Raw genomic sequence first — 25,087 nt, 5'->3', positions numbered from 1 at the left:
ATCAATTGAAAGGATGTTTGGGGATGATGAAATCATTTTTCAAGGTAATAATGCCTCTTGCCATAGAGCAAAAACTGTGAAAACATTCCTTGCAAAAAGACACATAGGGTCAATGTCATGGCCTGCAAATAGTCCGGATCTTAATCCAATTGAAAATCTTTGGTGGAAGTTGAAGAAAATGGTCCATGACAAGGCTCCAACTTACAAAGCTGATCTGGCAACAGCAATCAGAGAAAGTTGGAGCCAGATTGATGAAGAGTACTGTTTGTCACTCATTAAGTCCATGCCTCAGAGACTGCAAGCTGTTATAAAAGCCAGAGGTGGTGCAACAAAATACTACGTAGAAGAGGTGGTTGTCTTTTTTGGAAGGGTAAATCTTCTGATTTTGTCAACATTGTTATCATGCTTCCTTTCAAAGAGTTTATTCCTTTCACTTCCAGTGAGTTTTTCATTCTGCTAAAACCAGCTGGATCAGCTGCTGCATTCTTTTTGCCAGTCAGACTTTGGGTTTGATCCACTTTGGCTCTTCCATTTCTGTGATCAGTGACTGTTCTGTGTTATTATGTCATCTTTAGATCAGACAGCATCCTGCTGCTGCACACTTAATATTCACACATAAAGAAGAGTGTGTGTGTGTGTGTGTGTGTGTGTGTGTGTGTGTGTGTGTGTGTGTGTGTGTGTGTGTGTGTGTGTGTGTGTGTGTGTGTGTGTGTGTGTGTGTGTGTGTGTGTGTGTGTGTGTGTGTGTGTGTGTGTGTGACAGGAGCCTACACCTGTTACAGTTAGCACTGATTTAAATTTTATACAGTGGTCACATCTGTTAATCTGTGAATATTTATTTTAAGAAGGGTGACATATTAGAGTGGAGGAAGGTGCACACAAGTGGACTACATTTGATGTAGCAGATGCAACCTAAGAAAAATCTGAGATTATGGTGGCAGGAGATCGCAGCTATACAGCATCGAATGGTGGTTTGTAGAATGACTTTGGAGGTGAAGAAGAGGAAGAGAGTGAGAGCTGAACCAAGTTAGATGGAGATGGTGGAAGCTGAAGGAGGAAGACGGAAACCCAGGGAGGACGCGAGACAGGCACCGGATGGAGGTGATGTGCTTCTGGACAACTGTAAAAGTACTGTAGATGTGATGAGGGAGACAGGCAAGAAGGTACTGGGTCTGGACAGAGAAATTAATACAAGGAGACGTGGTGATGGGATGATGTTCAGGAAAGACAAAAAAGGAGAGAGGTTGACAAAAAAGAATTGGGATATAGACAGAGAGAAGATGAAAGTAGACAAAAGTACAAGAAGATGCAACATAAGATGAAAAAAGAAGCAGCAATAGCTAAGGAAAGGGCATATAGCCAGCTGTACGTGGTGACCAAGTGGTTAGGTGTGCTTGTTTCCAGTGCGGAAGGTTCTTGGTTCAAACACATCCCTACCCTTTCTCGATTATGGAATTGCATCAGGAAGGGGGTCTGGCATAAAACTTGTGCTTAATCAATATACAGATCTCAGTTCTGCTGTGGTGACCTTCGTGATGCCAAAAGCATAGGTGTCAACCTGACTCCAGAAGGGCCTAGAGAGTGCATTGATGAACTCTTCCCATCTGCTATTAATCAGTGAAATCACCTCATGGAGTTGGTGGTTGCAAAGAAAACCTGCACCCTTTTGGCCCTTCTGGAGTCAGGTTGATACCTATGTAAAGGGACTTACTTGCATGAATTTCAACACTAATGGAAGGAGAAAAGGACTTGTACCAATTGGCCAGACAAAAGGACATATCTGGAAATGACGCGCAAGTGATTAAGGATGCAGCGTGTGTTGATTAGGTGGAGGGAGTATTTTGAGGAGCTGATGAATGAGGAAAATGAGAGAGAGAGATGAAGAGAGAAGGCTCAGTGATGTGGAGAGAGTAAATGGTTTCATGCTGAGAAAAATCACTACAGATGTAATGATTGTTCTGAGAGTCCTGGTGGAGAAGTATAGAGAATACCAGAAAGAGTTACATTGTATGATTGTGGATTTAGAGAATGCTGAATTTGACTTGAAATGAATTTGAAATGAAATGAAATGAAAAATGAATTTGACTTTGGTCATTTTGCCAAAAACACTTATTCTAATCCAATTACATTTTTTCTGCAAATCTGATTGGTTAATCGTGTAAGATTTCAGACCATAAAATATCACAAACTGTGGCAAAATATTAAAACCGTTGCACATTTAATGTATTAGTCTGTGCCCTGACCGCGCGTGCTGCTATGCAGATGTAAATAATTGCGCTGTCACCTGAGGATGACAGAAACTACTGCAGCGAGGACGATGCCGAACTGCGTGGATTTAATGGATTTAACTGGATTGATTGATTGATGGATTTATCGTGGATTTAACTCGATGCAGTTGATGAGATGGAGAAATCTGTGGGTCTGCTCACAGAATTTCCAGTTTGGCATGAAGACGCTGCTGCAACGGTAAGCTTTGACGAGCCGAACACAGTAGCAATTTCTCATCCCTGCTTAGCAAATATTCTGCAATATCCACAGTTTAAGACTCTGGACTTCATCTAACCATCTGTCAGCTGCCTTCAAGGGGTCAAAAATTTGTCTCCAACTATCAACAAGGACTGGTCATTTTCGACAGCAGCTCTCTCATCCTCCTTTGTCGGCACTAACGGTACTTTCTGTAACAATGCAGCACACGCAAGCACAGCTAGCTCTTCTTTCTGCTTCTGTCCACTGCCGTACGTAGTCCTGCTTGTAACAGGCAATCTGCGGAGCTTACAAAAACTCTTTAAATCGTCAACTTTCCAGCGGTTTGAAATGACCCAAAACACAGCACTCCTCGCTGCTTTCTGCCGCCATAGCTTGTGGGTTGGTAGTCGAAAAATTTAGCGTACCCATAATGCACCGCGCGGCCCGAGATGCGCACTTCGCTTATTCGCCGACCGAATTACTTACAGAAAAATACACCGTGCAAACGTTGGAATTGGATTAGAATGGAAATAACCCTGTTATGTCTGATAATACTGGATTACAGTCACAAATAGCCGTTTTACCGACTGCGCTAATGCATTGCCGGTAAAACTCAATTTGCAACCGTAAAATCCAGCATTAACATCCGCAAATCATCAGACACAACAGGGTTATTCCCTAATTATACTTATTTTACCAGTTGCTGTTACCTCACCACATCCCTTTGCTTCGGTGGTTGAAGGTTAAATTTCTGCTCTCTGTGTGTGTCCAGAATACAAACGGAATGGGCGGGACTTACAAAGCTCCACCTTCTCGATTCCAGAGCAGGCGATGTTGTCTGGTCACTACTTTCAATCAGACTTGAGCAAGATGAAGTCACGGTCGCTGAGTCAGCCGCCTCTTCACAGGTAAGCAGGTGTTATGAAGAATACTCTGTGTTTGATGAGCAGCACACCTTTGTTTCCTTCTCAGTCATTGTCTGTTCTTCTCTCACATATTTATGTTGAACTTTGACCTGGATCCCACTGCCAGTGCTAACCCTCTGTACCCACTATATCGGGAGGATGCTGTGCAGTTGTTGCGTGGCACTAAGATGAGTCGAGCATACTCTGACGCCGGGCCGTACAGCAGCCTGGACAGGTAGCCAAAGCAACAAGGAAGACCCCAGAATCTAGCCAATCAGCAAGCAGTTCAGTCCACACTGTTACTTAGTGACATGTTTGAGACTAACATTGTTCACCTGTATAATTTTACATTGGTATTCTCAAGGTCGGTATCCAGGCAGTTTACCTCGAGAGGCAGATTTTCTCTGTGAAAACATTGCAGAGCTCATGCAAATACATGTAATTTGGGCACTTTTCAAAGTGGTCAGACTCATCAATAAAGTCAATTTAATGTACATTGGCTCATTTCAGGTCATCTTAGTGTATAAAGCTCACCTTTCAAAGTAATGATAGCTGTCAGCTGGCCATTAGAAACAGGTTTGAGACACTAAAAATCCGTCTGATTTCAATAAAACAGCATACAGACCGAGCGTGTTGTCACCGAGCGGACAGTCACGAAAGCACAAATTCTCACCTTTGGACTGGCCACTTTGCCTGGTGGTGACGTAGTGCAGACCTTGAGAATTCTAATTTACCTACCACATTACTCCCTCTTTCAGATCAGCATTTCTTTTTTTATTGACAGGGTTCACAGCCAATGATGGTGGCACCTTTAAAAAATCTTAATCGTCACAATTATGGAGTCCCAGTAGAAACAAAGCATGTTGATGTTCTGTAATTTATGTTTGTAGCATGGCCCAAACAGAGGGTCACCCATTTGAGTCTGGTCTACTTGAGGTTTCTTCCTCAGAGGGAGTTTTTCATTACCACTGTTGCTCTGGGGGTTAGTAAGGTTAGATCTTACTTGTGTGAAACGCCTTGAGGCAACTCTGTTGTGATTTGGCGCTATATAAATGAAAATAAATTGAAACTGAAATATTGCCAAATCACCAAAATCAACCAATCAGAGGCCACATTCACCATTCACATGCAGTGTTTGTATTTCAGGGAGTGCTGCATGTAGTATTTCTGGGACTTCAGTCTCTCTTTCTTGCTGTCTGTGCAGGAGACAACTGAGGAGAATGTCTTTGGCTACACCTCTTGAATTACAAGAAAGGTAGTATGAGTAGCGTCGTGAGTAGCACCACTGGATATACTGTAGTATTCCAAGACTGGTGGTGTTTCTGACTCTTCAGGGCACTGTGGGATGATGAGATAAGGTCAGCCCCCTCTCAGCAGTGGGAGGGGGAGAGCAGTGAAAGCTCCTTTAACAGAGCTGTAACACAAGTCTGATGTCTTACTAAGTCTAGTTGGACAACTAATGTATTGTGGAAGTCCATCAAAGTCCTATTTAGGACTCTTAGTCTTATTTAGCAGCAATCAAGCTTGGTGTTTTTAGTTGGGGTTTTTTTTTTTGTTTTTTTTTTTTTTTTGGCTCTTGGTCGGCAGAGCACACTTGAATCAGCCAGTTAGCTTTTGGCAGAGCATGGAGAGGTGGAAAATGTGGAGGTCAGGGGTCCCTGGAGACGAGAGATGGAAACCACTGCTCTACCTAATGTGTTACAAACGACCAGGGAAGCACTGGAATGATTTTGTGTCAAATGAGTGGTTACTTAGTGAGACACAGCTATAACATTTTGTCCCTGTGGTGTATGTATCTAGCCAAGATCCAACACACAAGTGCCTTCATGTTTCAAGGACATGCCCAAGATTTACCTAATTGCAGTAGATACAGTGGGGTAAAAAGAAGTATTTATTCAGTCCCTGATTGTGCAAGTTCTCCTACTTAGAAAGATGAGAGAGGTCTGTAATGCTGCGTTTACACATAACGACGGCAAGTCATGAAGTACGAGGGCTGTCAATAAAGTATAGGTCCTTTTTATTTTTTTCAAAAACTATATGGATTTCATTAATATGTTTTTACGTCAGACATGCTTGAACCCTCTTGCGCACGCGTGAGTTTTTCCACGCCTGTCGGTGACGTCATTCGCCTGTGAGCACTCCTTGTGGGAGGAGTCGTCCAGCCCCTCGTCGGAATTCCTTTGTCTGAGAAGTTGCTGAGAGACTGGCGCTTTGTTTGATCAAAATTTTTTCTAAACCTGTGAGACACATCGAAGTGGACACGGTTAGAAAAATTAAGCTGGTTTTCGGTGAAAATTTTAACGGCTGATGAGAGATTTTGAGGTGATACTGTCGCTTTAAGGACTTCCCACGGTGCGAGACGCCGTGCAGCGCTCTCAGGCGCCATCGTCAGCCTGTTTCAAGCTGAAAACCTCCACATTTCAGGCTCTATTGATCCAGGACGTCGTGAGAGAACAGAGAAGTCGGGTTCAGCATTTTATCTGGATATTCCACTCTTAAAGGAGATTTTTTTAATGAAAGACGTGCGGACGGGTCCGCGCATCGGGACGCAGCCGGCGCGGTGCAGTGGCACAGGAAAAACACCTCCGTGTTGATAACCATTTGTAAAATCCAGGCGGCTTTTGATGGCTTTCAGTGGAGTGAGTATATGAGAAATTGTTTAACAGCTGGACATGTTCCAACTTGTCCTTAAGGCTTCCAACGGAGGTGTTTTTCCTGTGGCGGAGCGTCGCGGCGGCTGTGAGCCGACGCTGCAATCCGTCCACACGTCTTTCATTAAAAAAATCTCCTTTAACAGTGGAATATCTGGATAAAATGCTGAAACCGACTTCTTCTGAGACTTCTTTGTTCTCTCACGACGTCCTGGATCAATAGAGCCTGAAATGTGGAGGTTTTCAGCTTGAAACAGGCTGACGACGGCGCCTGAGAGCGCTGCGCAACGTCTCACACCGTGGGAAGTCCTTAAACCGACAGTATCACCTCAAAATCTGTCATCAGCCGTTAAAATTTTCACCAAAAACCATCTTAATTTTTCGAACCGTGTCCACTTCGAAGTGTCTCACAGGTTTAGAAAAAATTTTGATCAAACAAAGCGCCAGTCTCTCAGCAACTTCTCAGACAAAGGAATTCCGACGAGGGGCTGGACGACTCCTCCCACAAGGAGTGCTCACAGGCGAATGACGTCACCGACAGGCGTGGAAAAACTCATGCATGCGCACGAGGGTTCAAGCATGTCTGACGTAAAAACATATGAATGAAATCCATATAGTTTTTGAAAAAAATAAAAAGGACCTATACTTTATGGACAGACCTCGTATACATTCTTGTCCGCTGATCATGAATGTGATGTTTCGGGGCAGAGGCGTCAGGTGTCCTCAGGAACTTCTGCAACCTGTTACCACACGTTATGATTAATGACACGTGTTGCTGGAGAATTATCAGGAACCATTACGCACAGTCAAGATTAATGTTCCGCATTGTTGTGCTCTATCGCACATAACAGAACATTAAGTTCTGTCACATTGTGAATGAGGTGAATTGTCTCCACACACACACACCCATATTCATCCAACCGTTAGTTGCTGAACAATTCAGATTGCTCCAGTTTTAACTCAAAATCCACACCAGAAGAACTTTGTGACTGCATGCTTAGTTGGGCTCTGTGCCATGGAGTGGCGCAGAGAGGAGAGGAGGAGGAGAGAGCCCGATGTGGAACACCTGCAGGAGTGGGCTGATAAGCACTGGAACAAGACTTTTAGCCGACTTGGCGTCACTGTCCTGTAGCATACTGCAGCAATGAAACTGAATGCGATGCAGCAGGGTTTAATTGTGCGCACGTCAGAGAATAACGCTGTCACGCTCTGTTAAGCATCACCACTAATCAAGAGGGATCAACATGCTCAGTTGTGACCTACTCAACTTGAGGCGAAATGAGGGTGGTGTGTGACATTTGTGGAAGATGCTCCACGAAAATCACGAATATCACACACTATTAAGAAACCTATTCAGATGCGTTAAGTCACATTAAGAATGTCAGGAATGTGCCAAGAATAACGTAAATATGACATTCGTAGCGCATTTTGCCTATGTGTAAACGCACCTTAATTTTCAACATAGGTACACTTCAACTGTGAGAGACAAAATGATAAAAAAAAAAATCCAGGAAATCCCATTGTAGAATTTTTTAAAGAATTTATTTGTAAATTATGGTGGTCAATACTCAATACTTTGTAACATAATCTTTGTTGGCAATGACAGAGGTCAAACATTTCCTGTAAGTCTTCACCAGGTTTGCACACACTGTAGCTGGTATTTTGGTCCATTCCTCCATGCAGATCTCCTCTAGAGTAGTGATGTTTTGGGGCTCTCACTGGGCAACACGGACTTTCAACTCCCTCAACAAATTTTCTATGGGGTTGAGGTCTGAATACTGGCTCGGCCACTCCAGGATCTTGAAATGATTTTTACGGAGCCACTCCTTCATTGCCCGAGTGGTGTGTTTGGGATCATTGTCATGCTGGAAGACCCAGCCACGTTGCACCTTCAATGCTCTCATTGATGGAAGGAGGTTTTGTCTTAAAATCTCATGATACATGGCCCCGTTCATTCTTCCCTTAACACGGATCAGTCGCCCTGTCCCCTTTGCAGAAAAACAGCCCCAAAGCATGATGTTTCCACCCCCATGCTTCACAGTAGATATGGTGTTCTTGGGATGCAACTCAGCATTCTTCTTCCTCCTAACACGACAAGTTGAGTTTTTACAAAAATGTTCTATTTTGGTTTCATCTGACCACATGATTTTCTCCCAGTCCTCTTCTGGATCATCCATATGCTCTCTGGCAAACTTCAGACGGGCCTGGACATGTACTGGCTTAAGCAGGGGGACATGCCTGGCACTGCAGGATTTGAGTCCCTCTCTGCGTGGTGTGTAGCCTTTGTTACTTTGGTCTCAGCTCTCTGCAGGTCATTCATCAGGTCCCTCTGTGTAGTTCTGGGATTTTTGTTCACCGTTCTCATGATCATTTTGACCCCACGGGATGACATCTTTTGTGGAGCCCCAGACCGAGGGAGATTATCAATGGTCTTGTGTGTCTTCCATTGCTCCCACAGTAGTTAATTTATTCACACCAACTCGCTTAACCCCTTAACGCCCATCGTCGCATATATGCTACAATCTCTGACTCAAATATGCAACTTACCAAATTGACCTTTATGCCTGTTGTCGCAAATTTGCAACATACCATCATTATTATTATAACATTATAACATAAAGTCATTACCAGAATACCCAATATTACTATCTAGTTTTTGTGCAAAAGTGAAATTAATAATCTCAACATTATTTACCATCTACTTAAAGGCAAAAACACACACAAAACATTTTTTTTATATACAGCTATATAAATTCGGGCGTTAAGGGGTTAACTATTGTAGATTCACTCTTCTCAGCCTGGTGCAGGTCTACAATTTTATTTTCCTGTGTCCTTTGACAGCTCTTTGGTCTTGGTCATGGTTGAGTTTGGAGTCTGACTGTTTGAGGCTGTGGATAGGTGTCTTTTATAGAGATAAGTTCCAACAGATGCCATTAATACAGGTAACAGGTGGAGGACAGAAGAGCTTCTTAAAGAAGAAGTTACAGGTCTGTGAGATCCAGAAATCTTGCTTGTTTGTGGGTGACCAAATACTTATTTTCCACTATAATTTACAAATAAATTCTTTAAAAATCCTACAATTTTTTTTCTCATTTTGTCTCTCATAGTTGAATTGTACCTATGTTGAAAATTACAGACCTCTCTCATCTTTCTAAGTAGGAGAACTTGCACAATCAGGGACTGACTAAATACTTTTTTTACCCCACTGTAGATGGTTACTTTGGAGAGGACAGGATTGACCAGCTTTCTGCATGGGTGGTTGCCATCCAGGACTGAGTTCCATGTTTTGGTGGAGGTGGCTATGCGTGCCACTGGCGCATGCTCCAAGACTTAAGTTGACCTGACTTGTAACAGTCATTGGCTGGCACTGTTTGTGATGGTTTTGAAATGTCAGGAGGCTGTCTAGGGTTAGAGGTCAGGATGTCACATGTTTGGATTTCAGACTGTAACTGATGTTCTCCGTATTTCTGTTTCTTCAGCCACAATGCCTTCTCAGTCCTCCCCCATGTTCCTGGTGCCTTTGAGGATGAACTGCTCAGGTAAATGGACAGTTTCAAAGTTCAAAGCAGTGAACCCTTCAAAGGACTAATGGGCAGGTTGTTAGTTTCACTGACCGATGATGTAGAGTATGGCAGCAGTTGTTCTGGTTACATTCCTCGTTCATCCCTCCATCCTGCTTTTCATTTTTGTACTCTTTCTTGCTTCCTTACCAAGGCATCATGGGGAATGTAGTGCCAAAATTTGTTCTTTCAGCACCGTAGATTTCCTGACCACCTGACTCACAGTTCCTCTCAGGTATAGCATGGTTGTCAAGGTGCTATGCCTAGCCCCTCCCACAGGTGAAATTTGGAATGGTGTCATACTTATCACGGTGTGTGTATGTGTGCACAATTCTTCAACAGCTGGTCTTGGTCAGTTGACCTACATGTGATTGTTTGTTGATCTACTCCAAGAACAGGGATCCAAACCATTTTCCTTCATCTCCTTCAGAAGGTCTGCTGCTGCAGTCTAAATTTTAACCCAGTGATTAACAAAAGTCTCAATCTGAACACCCTGAATTTGGCATTTATGAAGGTATGTGACTGGAGCACTTTAATTCAGATGCATATTGAGATCAGGTCTGTGGTACACATGTTCATCGGCTACAGGTCGTTGGCATTTTGGCAAGTCAGATTTTTATTTCCAGTTTTCGCATTTCAGAACAATAAAAATATACCACACTTTAAATTGTGTGGAAATATGTAATGATGAAGCTGCCACAACAATTCTTCACAGACAATGCTTTGATTTATATTCTCTGAGGAAAGGTGGCCCTGTCCTCCTGGAAATAATATTGCTGATTGATTGATTTAAGCCAGACTCTTGGAATGACCTTCAGGACTGTGGAGTAATATATAAAGAGTTGCCTCCTTAGCTATCATTCAAACCACATTAATTTGATGCCTGTGTTTTCTGACAGGGTCAACTCGTGGAGTGGATCAGCTCAGATAAGTCCAACGGGAACTCCGGTCTGCAACCGAGGAGGACGTCGACTGCCTATCATCCCCCCCAAAGCAGCACCAGAAGGAGGTATATCTGAGTCCACTTCAGTTTATTTATACGAGGTCTATTAGAAAAGTATCCGACCTTATTATTTTTTTCAAAAACCATATGGATTTGAATCACGTGTGATTGTGTCAGACAAGCTTGAACCTTCGTGCGCATGCGTGAGTTTTTTCACGCCTGTCGGTTGCGTCATTTGCCTGTGAGCAGGCTTTGAGTGAGGAGTGGTCCAGCCCCCTCGTCGTTGTTTCATTGCCAGGAAATGGTGGAATGATTTGGGATTTTTTGCCATCAGAATTTTTTCAGAAACTGTTAGAGACTGTCAGCTGGAAACCATTAGAAAAATTTATCTGGCTTTCGGTGAAAATGTTACGGGCTTGGTAGAGAATAAGGAGTGTTACTGTCGCTTTAAGGACGGCCCCCAGCGGCTGTGGGGTGCACCGCGCTCCGAAGCCGCCATCGACAGGCTGAACGACCATTTCATTTCTAAACAGATGGCTGTCTGGATCCAAGACCGTCATGTGCACTTTCTGTGGTTATCACAAGAGCTGGACATCAACCATTTTCCGGCAGATTTCACTTTTAACAAGAGATTTTGTCATGGAAAGCCAAGCGGAGTCTTCGCGCATCACGATGGATTCGCTACTGGAGCGAGACAATCCACTTCTGTTTTGGTCTCACAGGACGGCTTTGAGATGGCGTTCAGACAGCTGTCGGTGGTTTTTCCATCAAGTGATTATCCGAGAAATTGTGGATGTGCCTGGACATGCCAGAACATGTCCCGTGAGGCTTCATCATGGCAATGCTTTGCGCCATACGGCACCGCTGCGACGCGTGGAATTCCTCCACACGTCTGTCTCAATGTGTCGAAAACGTGCTGATGTCCACGTCTTTTCACAATTCCTGTGCTAGTCAGACGACGTCCCGGATAAAACACAGCGTCCAGTTTGGAAATGAACAGCACATTCCACTGTTACAGGAGTTTTTGTCATGGAAAGAGGAGCGGAGGCTTCGTGCGTCGCGGCGGTGCCGCATAGCGCACAGCAACGGCGTGATGAAGCTTCACAGGACATGTTCTGGCATGTCCAGGCACAGCCACAATTTCTCGGATAATCACTGATGGAAAAACCACAGACAGCTGTCTGAACGCCATCTCAAAGCCGTCCTGTGAGACCAAAACGGAGGTGGTTTTGTCTCGCTCCAGTAGCGAATCCATCGTGACGCACGAAGCCTCCGCTCAGCTTTCCATCCTTTCAATCTCTTGTTAAAAGTGAAATCTGCCGGAAAATGATGTCCAGCTCTTGTGATATCCAGAGAAATGACACACGATGGTCACGGATCCAGACAGCCATCCGTTTAGAAATGAAATGGTCGTTCAGCCTGTCGATGGCGGCTTCGGCGTGGTGCGCCCCATAGCCGCTGGGGGCCGTCCTTAATGCGACAGTAACACTCCTTATTCTCTACCAAGCCTGTAACATTTTCACCGAAAGCCAGATAAATTTTTCTAATGGTTTCCAGCTGCCAGTCTCTAACAGTTTCTGAAAAAATTCTGATGGAAAAAAAGCCCAAATCATTCCGCCATTTCCTGGCAGTGAAACAACGATGAGGGGGCTGGACCACTCCTCACTCAAAGCCTGCTCACAGGCGAATGATGCAACCAACAGGCGTGAAAAAACTCACGCATGCGCACGAAGGTTCAAGCTTGTCTGACGCAATCACACGTGATTCAAATCCACATGGTTTTTGAAAAAAATAATAAGGTCAGATACTTTTCTAATAGACCTCGTACATCACCAAATTACAACATAAGCCGCCCCAAGGTACCACACATTAATAAGGTGTTAACCTTCCTCAGCCCCTGAGCAAGCATATTGGTGACAGTTGTAAAGAAAAACTCCCCCTAGTATTTATTTTTTTTAAAGGAATAAACCTGAACTATGTTTCTGTGTAGGCTCTCAGTTGTCCAGGTGGTTTCCATAGTAGAGAAGCTTGAATCTTCGACTGGACTGGGTTGCTTGACACGAGGACGTTTCGCTTCAAATCGCAGAAGCTTCCTCAGCTAAAATTCTTGCTCTGGTCGTCTGACTTCTGTCTTGACTCTTGTAGAGAAGAATAAACAGAAGCCACAAAAGCTGGAGTTTTAAACCTAACCAGACACCTCCTACCGAGAGGCAGACTGCTAAGGCTAGTGACTAAACAATAGCTCTAATTAGCACCTATTGTGCTCTAGTTAGCACCACCTAATGACAGGGCAGCTGTCCCTCCTAATGATGGAACAGACGCCTCTCCTGATGGCTCCCTTGACGACTCTCCTGATGACATGAATGACTCATTACCATGAACAAACAACTGAAACTGCTTTGACCTGAGTACCCCATTGTAAACAGGGGACAAAGCATGTCTCAGACCCCCTCCCCGGTTAAGGCTGGGTTTCAACTGTTTCACATAGAATGCCTCCTTGACCCCTCTCTCAAACCATTTCTTCTCTCTGGCTAAGATTTTAACTTCCTTGTCCTGAAACGTGTGGTTAGTGTCTTTAAGGTGGAGACTGAGGTCCACTGGTGCCCTCTCTGCGGTAATGGTATAGCCTTTTGTGTACACTACATAGACTACACTACATAGGTGAGACTAAGCAACCTTTACACAAAAGGAGGGTGTCATTAGGAGGGTCCTAACTAGAGCACAATAGGTGCTAATTAGAGCTATTGTTTAGTCACTAGCCTTAGCAGTCTGCCTCTCGGTAGGAGGTGTCTGGTTAGGTTTAAAACTCCAGCATTTGTGGCTTCTGTTTATTCTTCTCTACAAGAGTCAAGACAGAAGTCAGACTACCAGAGCAAGAATTTTAGCTGAGGAAGCTTCTGCGATTTGAAGCGAAATGTCCTTGCATCAAGCAACCCAGTCCAGACAAAGATTCAAGCTTCTCTACTATGGAAACCTGAACTAGCACATTGCCAGTGGGGATCCAGGGGCTGTAGATTAGATAGTGTTTATAAAATAGATAGCTGACATTTTTCAAGGGTGGTAATAAATTATACAAAATTTCTATAATAAGTTGGAATGGCGTGCGAGTCTAGAATATTTTTAGAACCTTAGACCTCAACAGTTTTCAGAAGAAGAACTCAGCCCTTTAATTTCCTGTTAATTACATATTTTTTAATGTTAATTTCGTGTCATAGTGTATTCATAAATTGTTTAGGTTCTTGTTATTATATACACACGCCATTATAATTATCATTATTAGTGTTATTATTATCAGTATTATTAGTATTATTATTTTATTATGACTTCTATTTTGTCATGTGATTTTTAAATGGATCACAATGGAAATAAGGGTTTTCACTCTCTTGTGTCATCCATGAATACTTCCATGTGCTTTGAACGTACTAAATAAAATCACGCATGCATGCACACACACATGTATGCTTTCAATATATAGATGATTTATCACCCCCTGCTGGAATGCTGTGTGAGTCCAGAATGTAATTAGCAGTGTCCATTGTTCAGTGTTGTTAGCTAATATCCATAGTTTTTCCAAAAAATATTAGTCCTGTCAATGTTCCATTTTGGCAGCGTTCATCCTTGACCCAAAATACATATGCATATCAAATGGCAAATGTCAACTCTCCCCAGTTTGTCCGTGATCAAAGTTGCACACACAGTTTTTTGTCTTTTCTGCATTCTGCCCCAAGCAGGTGCTTCTATTTTTACACACCCACAAACAGAGACGGTGGCAGAAGACATCAAATGCACTACAGTTTTCACTCATGGTAAAAGTAACATGACACTTAACTAAACTGACTAAACCGAATTAACTACAAAAACACAATAAATCAATAACACTAACAACACTGTGAAAGTAACATGAACCACAATAACAATATTTAAAACCCCGAAGCCCTGAACTCCCATGGTGCATTGAAGCACAATGTCCATTGTTCACTGTTGTTAGCTAATATCACTAACTTCTCCAAAAATGTTAGTCCTATCAACTTTCCTTTTTCGCAGCATTCATCCTTGACCCAAAATACCTAAGCATACAAAATGGCAAATGTCAGCTCTCCCCAGTTTCTCCGTGATGGAAGCCATACACATGCAAACACACATGCACGCGTACACACACAGAGACCACTTGGCCATCATAATATAGATTAGAACAGACCCAGCAGATTGAACACCTGCTTTGATCAAACTAACAAATTAAACAACCAAGAGTGACAGAAATGTTACAGCTAAACAACCACATAAGCCCAGAGTTCACAATAACAGCATGGAGGTGAAGGTTTGAGTCCCAGTCGTCAGTTATCTCTGCAACTCTCTGTAGCATCTCTCAGCTGTCACTGCAGCCTTCAGCAGTGCCTCAGCCATCAGTGCAGCAATTGTTATACAATCCATGCAAGTAACAGTTGTGTCCTTAGGCCACAGTTCACTGAGTTACATCCATTACTGTTTTTGTGACATCACATTGACAAACTTAAGTAGGCTCCCCCGCTTTATAGTCAACCAGCTCCACTAACATAATTTATTTCCAAGAATTCATGGACAAGTGCAAAGGTCATTGCAACCAGGCAGACAGGGGCCGTAGCTGTAGTTAAAATTGGTGATTCACAATTGTTACTAAATTAGCGTTCTAATTATGCTGTCTATTACCTTTTGTCGTTTTGCTGTCAATCAGTTTTGGCCACACCCAGCAGAGGAACACCTGTTCCAGCAGGAGCTGCTCCTGCCCATCATCAGGCCTCTGCTCCTCTACACCGACAAGTTCCTCCAGTTAATCAGCAACCACCACTTCCCTCAATACGAATCCAGGCCCCACCTCACACTGGAGCCTCACAATCCCAGCTTGGGTCTCCGGCCACTGCGTCGAGCTTAGCTCTTGCACATCCTGTAGCTGCCCCGCCGTCAGGCCCTGCTCATCCTCCGTCTGTCCAACCACCGACCCCTGCACATACTGCAGCTGCCCTGCCCTCAGACCCTGCACATCCTGTAGCTGCCCCAACCTCAGTCACTGCACATCCTGCAGTTGCCCCTCCCTCAACCCCTGCACATCCTACAGCTGTCCAGCCACCAGTCCCTGCACTTTCTACACCTGCCCTGCCCCCATCTCCTGCACATCCTACAGCTGTGCCGCCCGCTGCTCCTGCACATCCTACAGCTGCTCTGCCCGCCGCTCCTGCACATCCTACAGCTGCTCTGCCCGCCGCTCCTGCACATCCTACAGCTGTGCCGCCCACTGCTCCTGCACATCCTACAGCTGTGCCGCCCACTGCTCCTGCACATCCTACAGCTGTGCCGCCCACTGCTCCTGCACATCCTACAGATGCCCCACCTCCAGCTTGTGCTCAACCTCCAGCTATTGCTCCTGTTCCACTGCCTGTTGCTGCTTCTGTCCCAACCCCAGCTCCTGCAGCATTTCACCCAACAGATTCTCAGTCCAAACCTCTACTTGCTGAAGTCCAGTCACAGCCGCCTCTTAAACCAACATCTACATCTGAACCTGCCGTCTCACCTACACTACCTCCAGAGACTCCAGGTACGTTGGTATGTTTGCAGAGTCTGTAGACCAGATAGTATGACCAGTTTACCAGTAGATCAAGTGGAAGATGTAGGTTTAGTATACCAACTAGACCAGTGGAGCTTCTGAAGTAATTGAATCCAGTGTGTGTGTGTGTGTGTGTGTGTGTATATATATATATATATATATATATATATATATATATATATATATATATATATATATATATATATGGCAGTGCAGATACTGGGAATCTTGTTAAAGTTGAGGGTCACATGGATTCCAGTCAATATCAGCAGATTCTTGAGAACAATGTTCAAGACTCAGTGACAAAGTTGAAGTTGCGCCGGGGCTGGATCTTTCAACAAGACAACGACTCTAAACACTGCTCAAAATCTACTAAGGCATTCATGCACACGAACAAGTACAATGTTTGGGATTGGCCATCTCAGTCCCCAGAACTGAATATTATTGAAAATCTGTGGTGTGATTTTAATTGGGCTGTCCATGCTCGGAAACCAACAAACCTGAGATATTTTGTAAAGAAGAATCGTCCAAAATACCTTCAGCCAGACTCTTTGGAACTATAGGAAGCATTTACAGGCTGTTATTTCTGCAAAAGGAGGATCTACTAATATTGATATATTTTTTTCTGTTGGGGTGCCCAAATTTATGCACCTGCCTAATTTTGTTAGAGAATTATTGCACACTTTCTGTAAATCCTATAAACTTCATTTCACTTCTCAAATATCACTGTGTTCATCTGCTATGTGATATATACGTATAACTGAAATTGCTGATCTGAACAACCAATGATTTATAAAGGAAAATCATGGAACTCATCAGAGGTGCCCAGTACATTATCAGTTTCTTTGAAAGGTGCTATAGAATTAAATTCTACTCAGTCATTTTTTTCATTCATTCACGCTGTCACTCATTTTTTTTGTTCATGCTTCACTTGCTCATTTGTCTGTCTCCTGTGATGCCTCATGCTGATGCCATCATTGCCATCCAAGCAGAGCCGGAGAGACACTCTGCTACACCTGGCGGGACGAGAAAGGGTGAGTGTAGCCATCTAAAAACGCATTTTGGTTTGACTGCTGCTTCATATTTAGTGTTTCAAATCAAATGAAACCTCCTGCATTCTCAGACTTTGAATTGAGCTGATATGAAGCACAGTGTTCCAGGCAGAAACATTTGTGTTACAACTCTGGCTCTTTGAATCCTTTCTTGGAGGTGAAGTCACAGGTTCTGAAGAACTGTTAGTCCAAAGATTTGTTCCCTTTGGAGCGCTTGCATAAAGGTTTTTATGATTTGACATCCGAAACAGCTTAATCAAATAAAACTTGGGAAATTCTTTGTGTGACTCAGTGCTCAGGTGTCACGTGTTTACCTGAATGTATCCTTTATACATGCTCTGACCAGTCACCTTTCTGTCTGTGTCATGATGAAGAGGTCACATGGGAGGACCAGAAGAGAAAAGCAGCCATGGGTATGGCAACACATACAACCTACACCCACCTCTCCTTAAAGGTTCATTTATGTTCCATTTACGTACATATGTTTCAAACAGTGTGACCATCACTGTCCACAGTACTTCCACACGTCCTTCATGTTGGCATGGATGTTGAGCATCCACTAGAGGGCATAGCATGTGCTCAAATGTTTCTGACATTAGACATGGTGATGGTCACCATTGTTAATCTTTATCATGATCTCGGGTCATGGCTCACTTGAGCTGTTGGTTGCACTGCCCCCTTGATTTCAGGTGGTACTGCTGCATTTCATCCAGATCTGGAAGCTTTCTGAAAAAGGACAAAAAATGTATGAAATGAATGCAGAGTGGTAACAGAACGTTCTGTCCATATCTGTGTTTTACGTTGAGCATAAATGAGTGTTGGGAATTTCGCAGAGGTAGGTGGTCTTGTGACATTTGGTCACAATTGGTTGCTTTGCTTTTAAAACAACCAAGTGGATGTCATAAAGGAAATCTTTCCAAAGAAGATCATTTATCAGATAACCACAGTGGACCTCCAAAATCGTCAATGATGCAAACATGTCCATGACCAATGGGAGGAGAACACAGACCTGAACCTTTACCTAACTCTAGTCTTAACCTAACCCAAACCTTCATCTAACCAGAACCTTAATGTATCCTTAACCTAACCCTAATCTTAGCTGAGCCTGAACCTTAATCAGACAGAATCTTAACCGAACCTCACTTTTAATCTAACATGAATCCTAATTTTAACCTTAATCTGACCTGAACCCAGAATAAATTGTGAATTCAGTATCACATCATAACCTGGAAGCGTCTCATAATAGAGATTTGAATGATTTGTAGTTCACTGAAATGTAGATACCAAAATATGCACAGAAACATGTGAAATCTCTCCAAAAGTCACTTATCCTTTAATGTGTTTGTGAAATCACACTAACCCCTCCCCTTTCTGTTTGTGTAGGTGTAATGAGAGAGCTATTAAAGGTAAAGCAGTGACACATGAATGCTGTAAAGAATCACATCATCAGCATACAGATGAAACTGGATCTCTGTATTGTTCTCCAGATGAAGGACAGCTCAACATTTAAATCATCTGACAGTGACATCAGTGATGTTTCAGCCCTGTCCAATGCCTCTGACAGCCGTTCTGTGCACATAGTGAGGTGAGCCGACCTGTGGGGATCACACCCTTTGAATAATTAAGATGAATCAATAATTGACCAATAAGCTCTGATAATGGTGTTGCTGTGATTCACATTTGACTGACTGACACTATACTATTGCCTCAAGTAATTGTTCATGGTTCAGAGCCAGCTGTCCTCAGGGTCTGTGCAAAACCTTCTTCTGAAATAAAAATGTCTGAATATTGAATGCAATATTTTTGTTAAATCCCTTGAATTAAAGCTGAAAGTCAACACAACAAGAACATTTTACATTTGTTTCATTTCATCTCCACTGTGGTGAACAGAGGTAAATTACAAAAACTGTCTCACTGTTTAACTATGTCATATGTGTTTGAATTTTGAAGCCTCATTTCTAATTTCAGGCTTCATTGCAAACCACAGTATTAAATAATGACTTTAGACATTTTAAAACAAAATCACACTTTCACAAAAAATATATAACCAACACTATAAACCAAAAACGGCCAAAAACATTTCAAACTTATTTTTTTAGTATACGTAATTCTCATTTTCTATTCTATATATGTTGTTGTAGTATAGTGTACAGATTTTAACATACTTTTATTTTTCTTGTGTATTATAATTTCTCTCTACTAATGTAAGTGGAACTAATTTTTTTTTCTCAGGTATCAATAACGTATTTCTGATTCTGGTGATTGAAAATCTATAAACAAATTAAATTTACTCACCTGTGCAGCAGAATTACCTTGTGTAATGTCATTTCCTGTCCTAAACACAGCAGCAACAAGGAAATGATTAAAAAAAGTTACTACCTCCACCATCGAAGTTGGAGAAGGTTATGTTATCGTCCCTGTTTGTCTGTCTGCTTGTCTAATTGTGAACAGCCTGGAGCCCACAGTTTTTTATATATCATTATGAAATTTTTACTGAAGATTCATATCCTGATAGGCAAGAAGTGATTCGATTTTCAAGGTCATAGGTCAAAGGTCAGGAAAAATCTTTAAAAAAATGGAAAAAAATCTCTATCTTTAACGCTGAATGAATTTTCAACAATTCATAACACTGTCCAAAAAGATCAAATTTCTTTCATATTTGATAGTGTTATGTAGGATGGTATCCTTTATCGACGGACGAAGATTGATGCGGATGTGATCCACATTACAGATTTTGTGGCCATTTAAATTTAACATTCAAAACCCCATTTAATGTATATTTTACATTATATGTTAATCAAACATGCCCCAATCACTCTCATATTTGAAAGTGAGGTGCAGACTGGCACTCACTATCACCTGACAAACTTTGATCCAGATTGTGGATTTTGTGGACATTTAAATTTAATATTGAAAAGTCCATTTCATGTACATTTTGCATTATATCTCAATCAAAAGTGCCTCAGTTACTCTCACTTGTGACAATGGGGTGCAAACTGGCACTCTCAATGAATAGACTAAGTTTGATCTGCACCTGATCGATATTGTGGATTTAGCAGATATTTGATTCTTTATAACATTGAAAAGCCCTTTTGATCTATATTTTGTATATTTTAGGTTATGAAAAAATACCACTTAATAGCTTATGATAAAAGTCCACTTCTAACAGGACTTTGACCTTGAAATTTTTTTCCAAGAAAAACACTTGTGGAATTGGAAGCTAGTGTTGGCGGAGGTTTGCGCTTGATGAGCGCGGTGCTCTAGTCCTTTTATTGTATCGATTAAATAAAAGCAGTTAAAAGTAAAAGTTACTTAAAAATGAACATTTACATGGTATTAATGCTTGGTTAGAGGTGGTGGCCAAGCAGTTAAGTGTGCTTGTTTCCATTGCGGAAGGCTCTCGGTTCAAGGCCACCCTTGGTCATTCTCTGCATAATGTGGAGTTGTATCAGGAAAGGCATCAACCTGTGCCAAATCAGCATGTAGACCCACCTCGGATCTGCTGTGGTGACCTTGAATGAAACAAGAGAGAAGCTGAAGGGACTTAGCTTAGTTTACGCGGTATTAATGTACGACTATGAAACTGAATGATTTCTGTGATGTTCTGTTACATAAATGTGTTAAAAGGATATTCATTAATAAGACGTGGTGTTGTTCTGGTCTGCATAATTCGTTTCCCACTGCTATGCTTTTTTCTCATTGGTTGATGGTAGTCGGGTGGAAGCCCTGGAGACCCAATCAGTTGACTCAGTGTGGGAGGAAGTAGAAGGCTCACAGGAAGCTGAGCAACCTGAGACGGGAGTTTCATTGCAGAAGAGCGACTCAGTGGAGGAAGGAGAAGAAGAACCAGAAAGCACAAAGTAAGAAACACTGACTCCACCCAGATCCTCCAGTGACTCCTCCCACTGCTTCCACATAACAGATATTTATGCCCATCCCCTCCTACAGGGCGGCTTCAGGGTCCAGCGCTCCTATTGCCAAGTCATCCAGTGTTGGTGGTGAGATCTGCTCATTGGGGAGGGATGATGATGATGATGACAAGAAACGGCGCTCCAGCTTTGGAGCAAGGGTGATGGGAATGGTGGGTCTGGGAAAGAAAAGCCAAAGTATGTCGCAGCTCAACCCTGAGGGTGAGTTACAACCAGTCAAAGAGCATTTTTGTGTTTGTATATATTGCCCCTGTAGGCTGAATGACACTGCTACACTTTGACCTTGTTCTCAATGTTCTTCTTTTTATCCCTCCAACCAGAGGAGGAGAAGAAGAAGAAGGTGGTCAGACTTCCAGTTCAGAGAAGCATAGAAACTGGACTGGCTATCGAGTTTAAGTCTCGTTTCACCAGACAGCCAAGCCGTGACCTGGATGCTGAGGACCCCAAACCTGGAGCGTACGCTGAATCTGTTTTTGGTCTTCTTCTCTCATTGTTCTTCTCGGTACCTCCCCCGTGTTAATCCTTTGCTCCTTGTGTAGTTGCTTCAATCTGTCATAGTTACCTAGGACTTTTCTCACTTTAGCACTAAGTCAGGTCCAAGAAATGAAAAGAAGTTCTCCACACAAGAGCCATCTCTGGACTGACACTTTTACTCTATCATCAGGATTCAATTCAATTCCGTTTATTTATATCGCACCAAATCACAACAGAGCCGCCACAAGGCACTTCACATGGGTACAGTCTAACCTTACCAACCCCCCCTGAGCAAGCACATGGTGACAGTCGTAAGGGAAAAACTCCCTCTGGTGTTTTTGAAGAAGAAACCTCAAGCAGACCAGATTCAAAGGGGTGACCCACTGCTCAGGCCATTCTACCAAATAACAGAGACTAGAAAAAAACAACCAAAAAAAATGTGCCGATCCTAACCAATTTGGTGCCCTAGGCAAAATTTTTAATGGCTCTCCTCCACAAATAATTCATCATAAAGGTGTGCTTCCCACACTAACAAACATATCTGCAACTTGGGCTATGCTAAGTGGTAGTGATGGCTTGCTTGTCCGTGTGTGCGTATGTGTGCATACATATGAGTTTCGACGATTTGGGGCATTGTTTCATTTAATAATGACGCACTGAAAAGTGTACTGAACGTACAGACTGATGGCTCCAACGTCCCTTCATGGCAGCGCTCAAGGAAGTGTTTGAAGGCTGGTACAGTCCTGTGAGTCTGAAAGAGGTCATTAGAGGTCATCTGAAAGAAGAAAACCAAAGGGAGGACAGAAGAAGAAACAAGACTCCAGATGTGGGGAAGCACCACTGATTTGTACATAACACTGGATCGCTCTTTGGCCAATATTCTTGAAGCAAATCGGCCAACATATTACCACTCGCATGTGCCGCTACTGAATGCTATTTGCTGTTGATCTTTAAACAGGCGCGTGCAACTTTATTCTTTGTGATTTTGACAAAAAAAAAAAAAAAAAAAACGCCTTTATATGCAGCTATAGACTGTGCAAATCACCAGTTCAAACGCTGTGGACGAACATTTCACCTGTGAGTATGATTGAAATGGAAATTAATGAACAATAATTTGAAGAGTTCTATCTCTGACTCTGGCATATAGACATAAATAATAAGTGGCTTGTGTGTAGCCACATGTTGATGAGCTGTCCAGTGTTATATACAGATCAGTGGGAAACACCTGGACATCCTTCAAGTGGAAGAAAAGAAGAAGCCACTCTGCTAATGTTTCCTCTTCATGATGAAGTGACACCAACGCACTGCCATAGCTGTTGACGATGTCACTTCCTTCCCTCTTTTACTCCTTTAATTTTTAGGTTTTTACTGGTTGTTTCCTTCACATTTATTTTCTTCTTCTTCACTCCTGTTTTCTGTTGTCAGTCTCATATTTCCAGGAGTCAAGTTGGCATCAGAGAAACAGTTCACTGGCTTCCTGGAAGGCTTAGGCCCCGCCCAGCTGGCAGGTCGTCAGACTCTGGCCACGCCTCCTATGGGTAATACCTACTTCTGATTGGTTGGAATAACCACACCCAGCATGTCACTGCTGTTGCTAGCAGCTAATGCTAAAAAGCACTGCCAGATTGTTTTGTAACATGGGCTGTTCTGATTGGTTGCTGGTCAGGTGACATTCAGATCGGGATGGTGTACCGGAAGGAGCGTCTGGATGTGGAGGTGATCCGAGCCCGCGGGCTTTTGGGTAAACAAGGCAACAAGAACACTCCAGGTGATGAAGTGGTGAACTTGACGCTGTGTAATAATTGTGACAGGCGGCGTGTTTGATACGGCACAGTCCAACGCTCCAAGGTTTATAGTGGAGTGATCACTAAAGTCCTCAGTGTCCTTGTCAGCGTCCAACATCAGGAACCTGCTGGAACCTTCTCAATTAAGCATTTCCTGATGAAAAGCTATAACTGAAAAAGTAGGAAGAATAAAAGGCAATATAGGAAGGAGCGACAAGGAAAGGTGGACAACTAAGGATGAAGAGAGTGAGCTGTGAAATGAAAGGAAGGAAGCATATCCCCTACAGGAAGTTGAGAACATCAGCTTTTTTTCCCCAGGAAAATGTTGTTCAGTGATGGCTCAGATGTCAGAAACAATCACTCATTAAAAAGTTTTTTTTTTTTCTTGCATATATAAATTTCAAAAGCCTTTGTTCAGTGTTGTTTCAGGATGACTCTACATGTGGGCGTGAGTACTTCAACTTAATCCAGTAAAATGTGACTTGGGTCACCAGCAAATGCCTTGTTTGCACTGGTGTGAGTGGATCTTAATAATCCACACCCACTTTAAAGTGATCCAGTCACATGACGTCGGATTACATCGTTTCAGTCAAAATATGAAGATGAGTGTGACTTCTGACCTTTCTGATGTGACCCGTGTGTCTGCACAGCGCCCTACGTGAAGGTCTACTTGATGGATAATGGGAAGTGTGTCCTGAAGAGGAGGACCAGGCTGGCTAGGAAGACCCTGGACCCGCTTTACCAGCAGCAACTTCAGTTTGAAGAAAACCCTGAAGGCAAAGTTCTGCAGGTCAGAAATCACAGAAACCTTTCCAGCAGCAGGAACCCTGTTTCCTGCTGTGTGGAAGATCTGGCTGTTATGAGTTTATGGTCTTGAATATTTCCATCTGAAAGCAGTTTAAAAAGTTCTGGAAATGTTCCTGACTTGTGGGTTTAAGGTTTAACTTTGTGCCTGACCCATTTGTCTGTAGATCATCGTTTGGGGCGACTACGGCCGGATGGACCACAAATCCTTCATGGGTTCCGCTCAGATTTTACTTGACGATCTGGACCTGTCCAACATGGTGATTGGCTGGTTCAAACTGTTTCCTGCCACATCACTGGTGGATCCTGCCTTGGCACCACTGACCAATAAGGAGACCGAGGGAAGCAAATCATAGGAGGGAAGAAACTCTCAGACTTTTCAAAGATGAGCATGGTGAGGACTGAGAACCTCGGTGGGCTGATTGACATGGATTGTGGTCCAGGTTTCTACGCAAACACGAAAATCAGAACTTTGAAAGCTGATGTGTTGAGCCTGGTTCTGAAAGGTTCCAGCATCAATGTGGCTCCATGGTTCTGATGGACTTTCTCAAGGAGTTCCTCAGGGTTTCAATCCCACATCTGTTCCCTCACCTCTTAAACGTCCTCTGGTCTTCCAGTGGGTTTGTTTGTCTTCATCCTTCACTTGGGGCTCCATCAGCTGAATTTTCTTCATTCAGAAACTTTGTTTCCATCCTTTGATTGTATCATCTTTTATCTTAACCCCTTCCTCGCCTTGTTCCTGACATTTAGTCCCCTCCTCCAGGACCTGTCTTGGTTCCTCCCACTAACTTTGTTTGCTGCTGATCCAGTTCTGACATTTCCCAAATGCGGGACTAATTAAAGGACGATCGTCATATCTTTAATGAATGATCTGGTTCAGCCGATCTAATTAAAGTTAAACTGGAAAACAGCAATGTAATTCTGGCGTATAATTTGTCAGAT

At 42.9% G+C, this 25,087-nt stretch overlaps 1 protein-coding gene across 1 annotated transcript in view; it reads left to right on the top strand.

Moving 5' to 3' along the window:
- LOC117501478 (regulating synaptic membrane exocytosis protein 2-like) overlaps positions 1-25,087 on the top strand; it is a 49,241-nt gene extending 24,154 nt beyond the window's left edge. Inside the window, exons 16-32 of the mRNA XM_034160375.1 lie at positions 3,238-3,373; positions 3,498-3,605; positions 4,575-4,625; positions 9,477-9,560; positions 10,481-10,590; positions 15,236-16,093; positions 17,095-17,136; positions 17,529-17,567; positions 18,538-18,560; positions 18,642-18,739; positions 20,868-21,014; positions 21,103-21,284; positions 21,404-21,539; positions 22,983-23,095; positions 23,224-23,325; positions 23,992-24,131; positions 24,313-25,087. Of these exons, the coding sequence (XP_034016266.1) occupies positions 3,238-3,373; positions 3,498-3,605; positions 4,575-4,625; positions 9,477-9,560; positions 10,481-10,590; positions 15,236-16,093; positions 17,095-17,136; positions 17,529-17,567; positions 18,538-18,560; positions 18,642-18,739; positions 20,868-21,014; positions 21,103-21,284; positions 21,404-21,539; positions 22,983-23,095; positions 23,224-23,325; positions 23,992-24,131; positions 24,313-24,501 (2,558 nt within the window). The 3' untranslated portion in view covers positions 24,502-25,087. The remainder of the gene's footprint in view (positions 1-3,237; positions 3,374-3,497; positions 3,606-4,574; positions 4,626-9,476; positions 9,561-10,480; positions 10,591-15,235; positions 16,094-17,094; positions 17,137-17,528; positions 17,568-18,537; positions 18,561-18,641; positions 18,740-20,867; positions 21,015-21,102; positions 21,285-21,403; positions 21,540-22,982; positions 23,096-23,223; positions 23,326-23,991; positions 24,132-24,312) is intronic.

Source organism: Thalassophryne amazonica, chromosome 20 (assembly GCF_902500255.1).
Source record: "Thalassophryne amazonica chromosome 20, fThaAma1.1, whole genome shotgun sequence".
Lineage (NCBI taxonomy): Eukaryota > Metazoa > Chordata > Actinopteri > Batrachoidiformes > Batrachoididae > Thalassophryne > Thalassophryne amazonica.
This window is presented reverse-complemented; position numbering and strand designations above follow the sequence as displayed.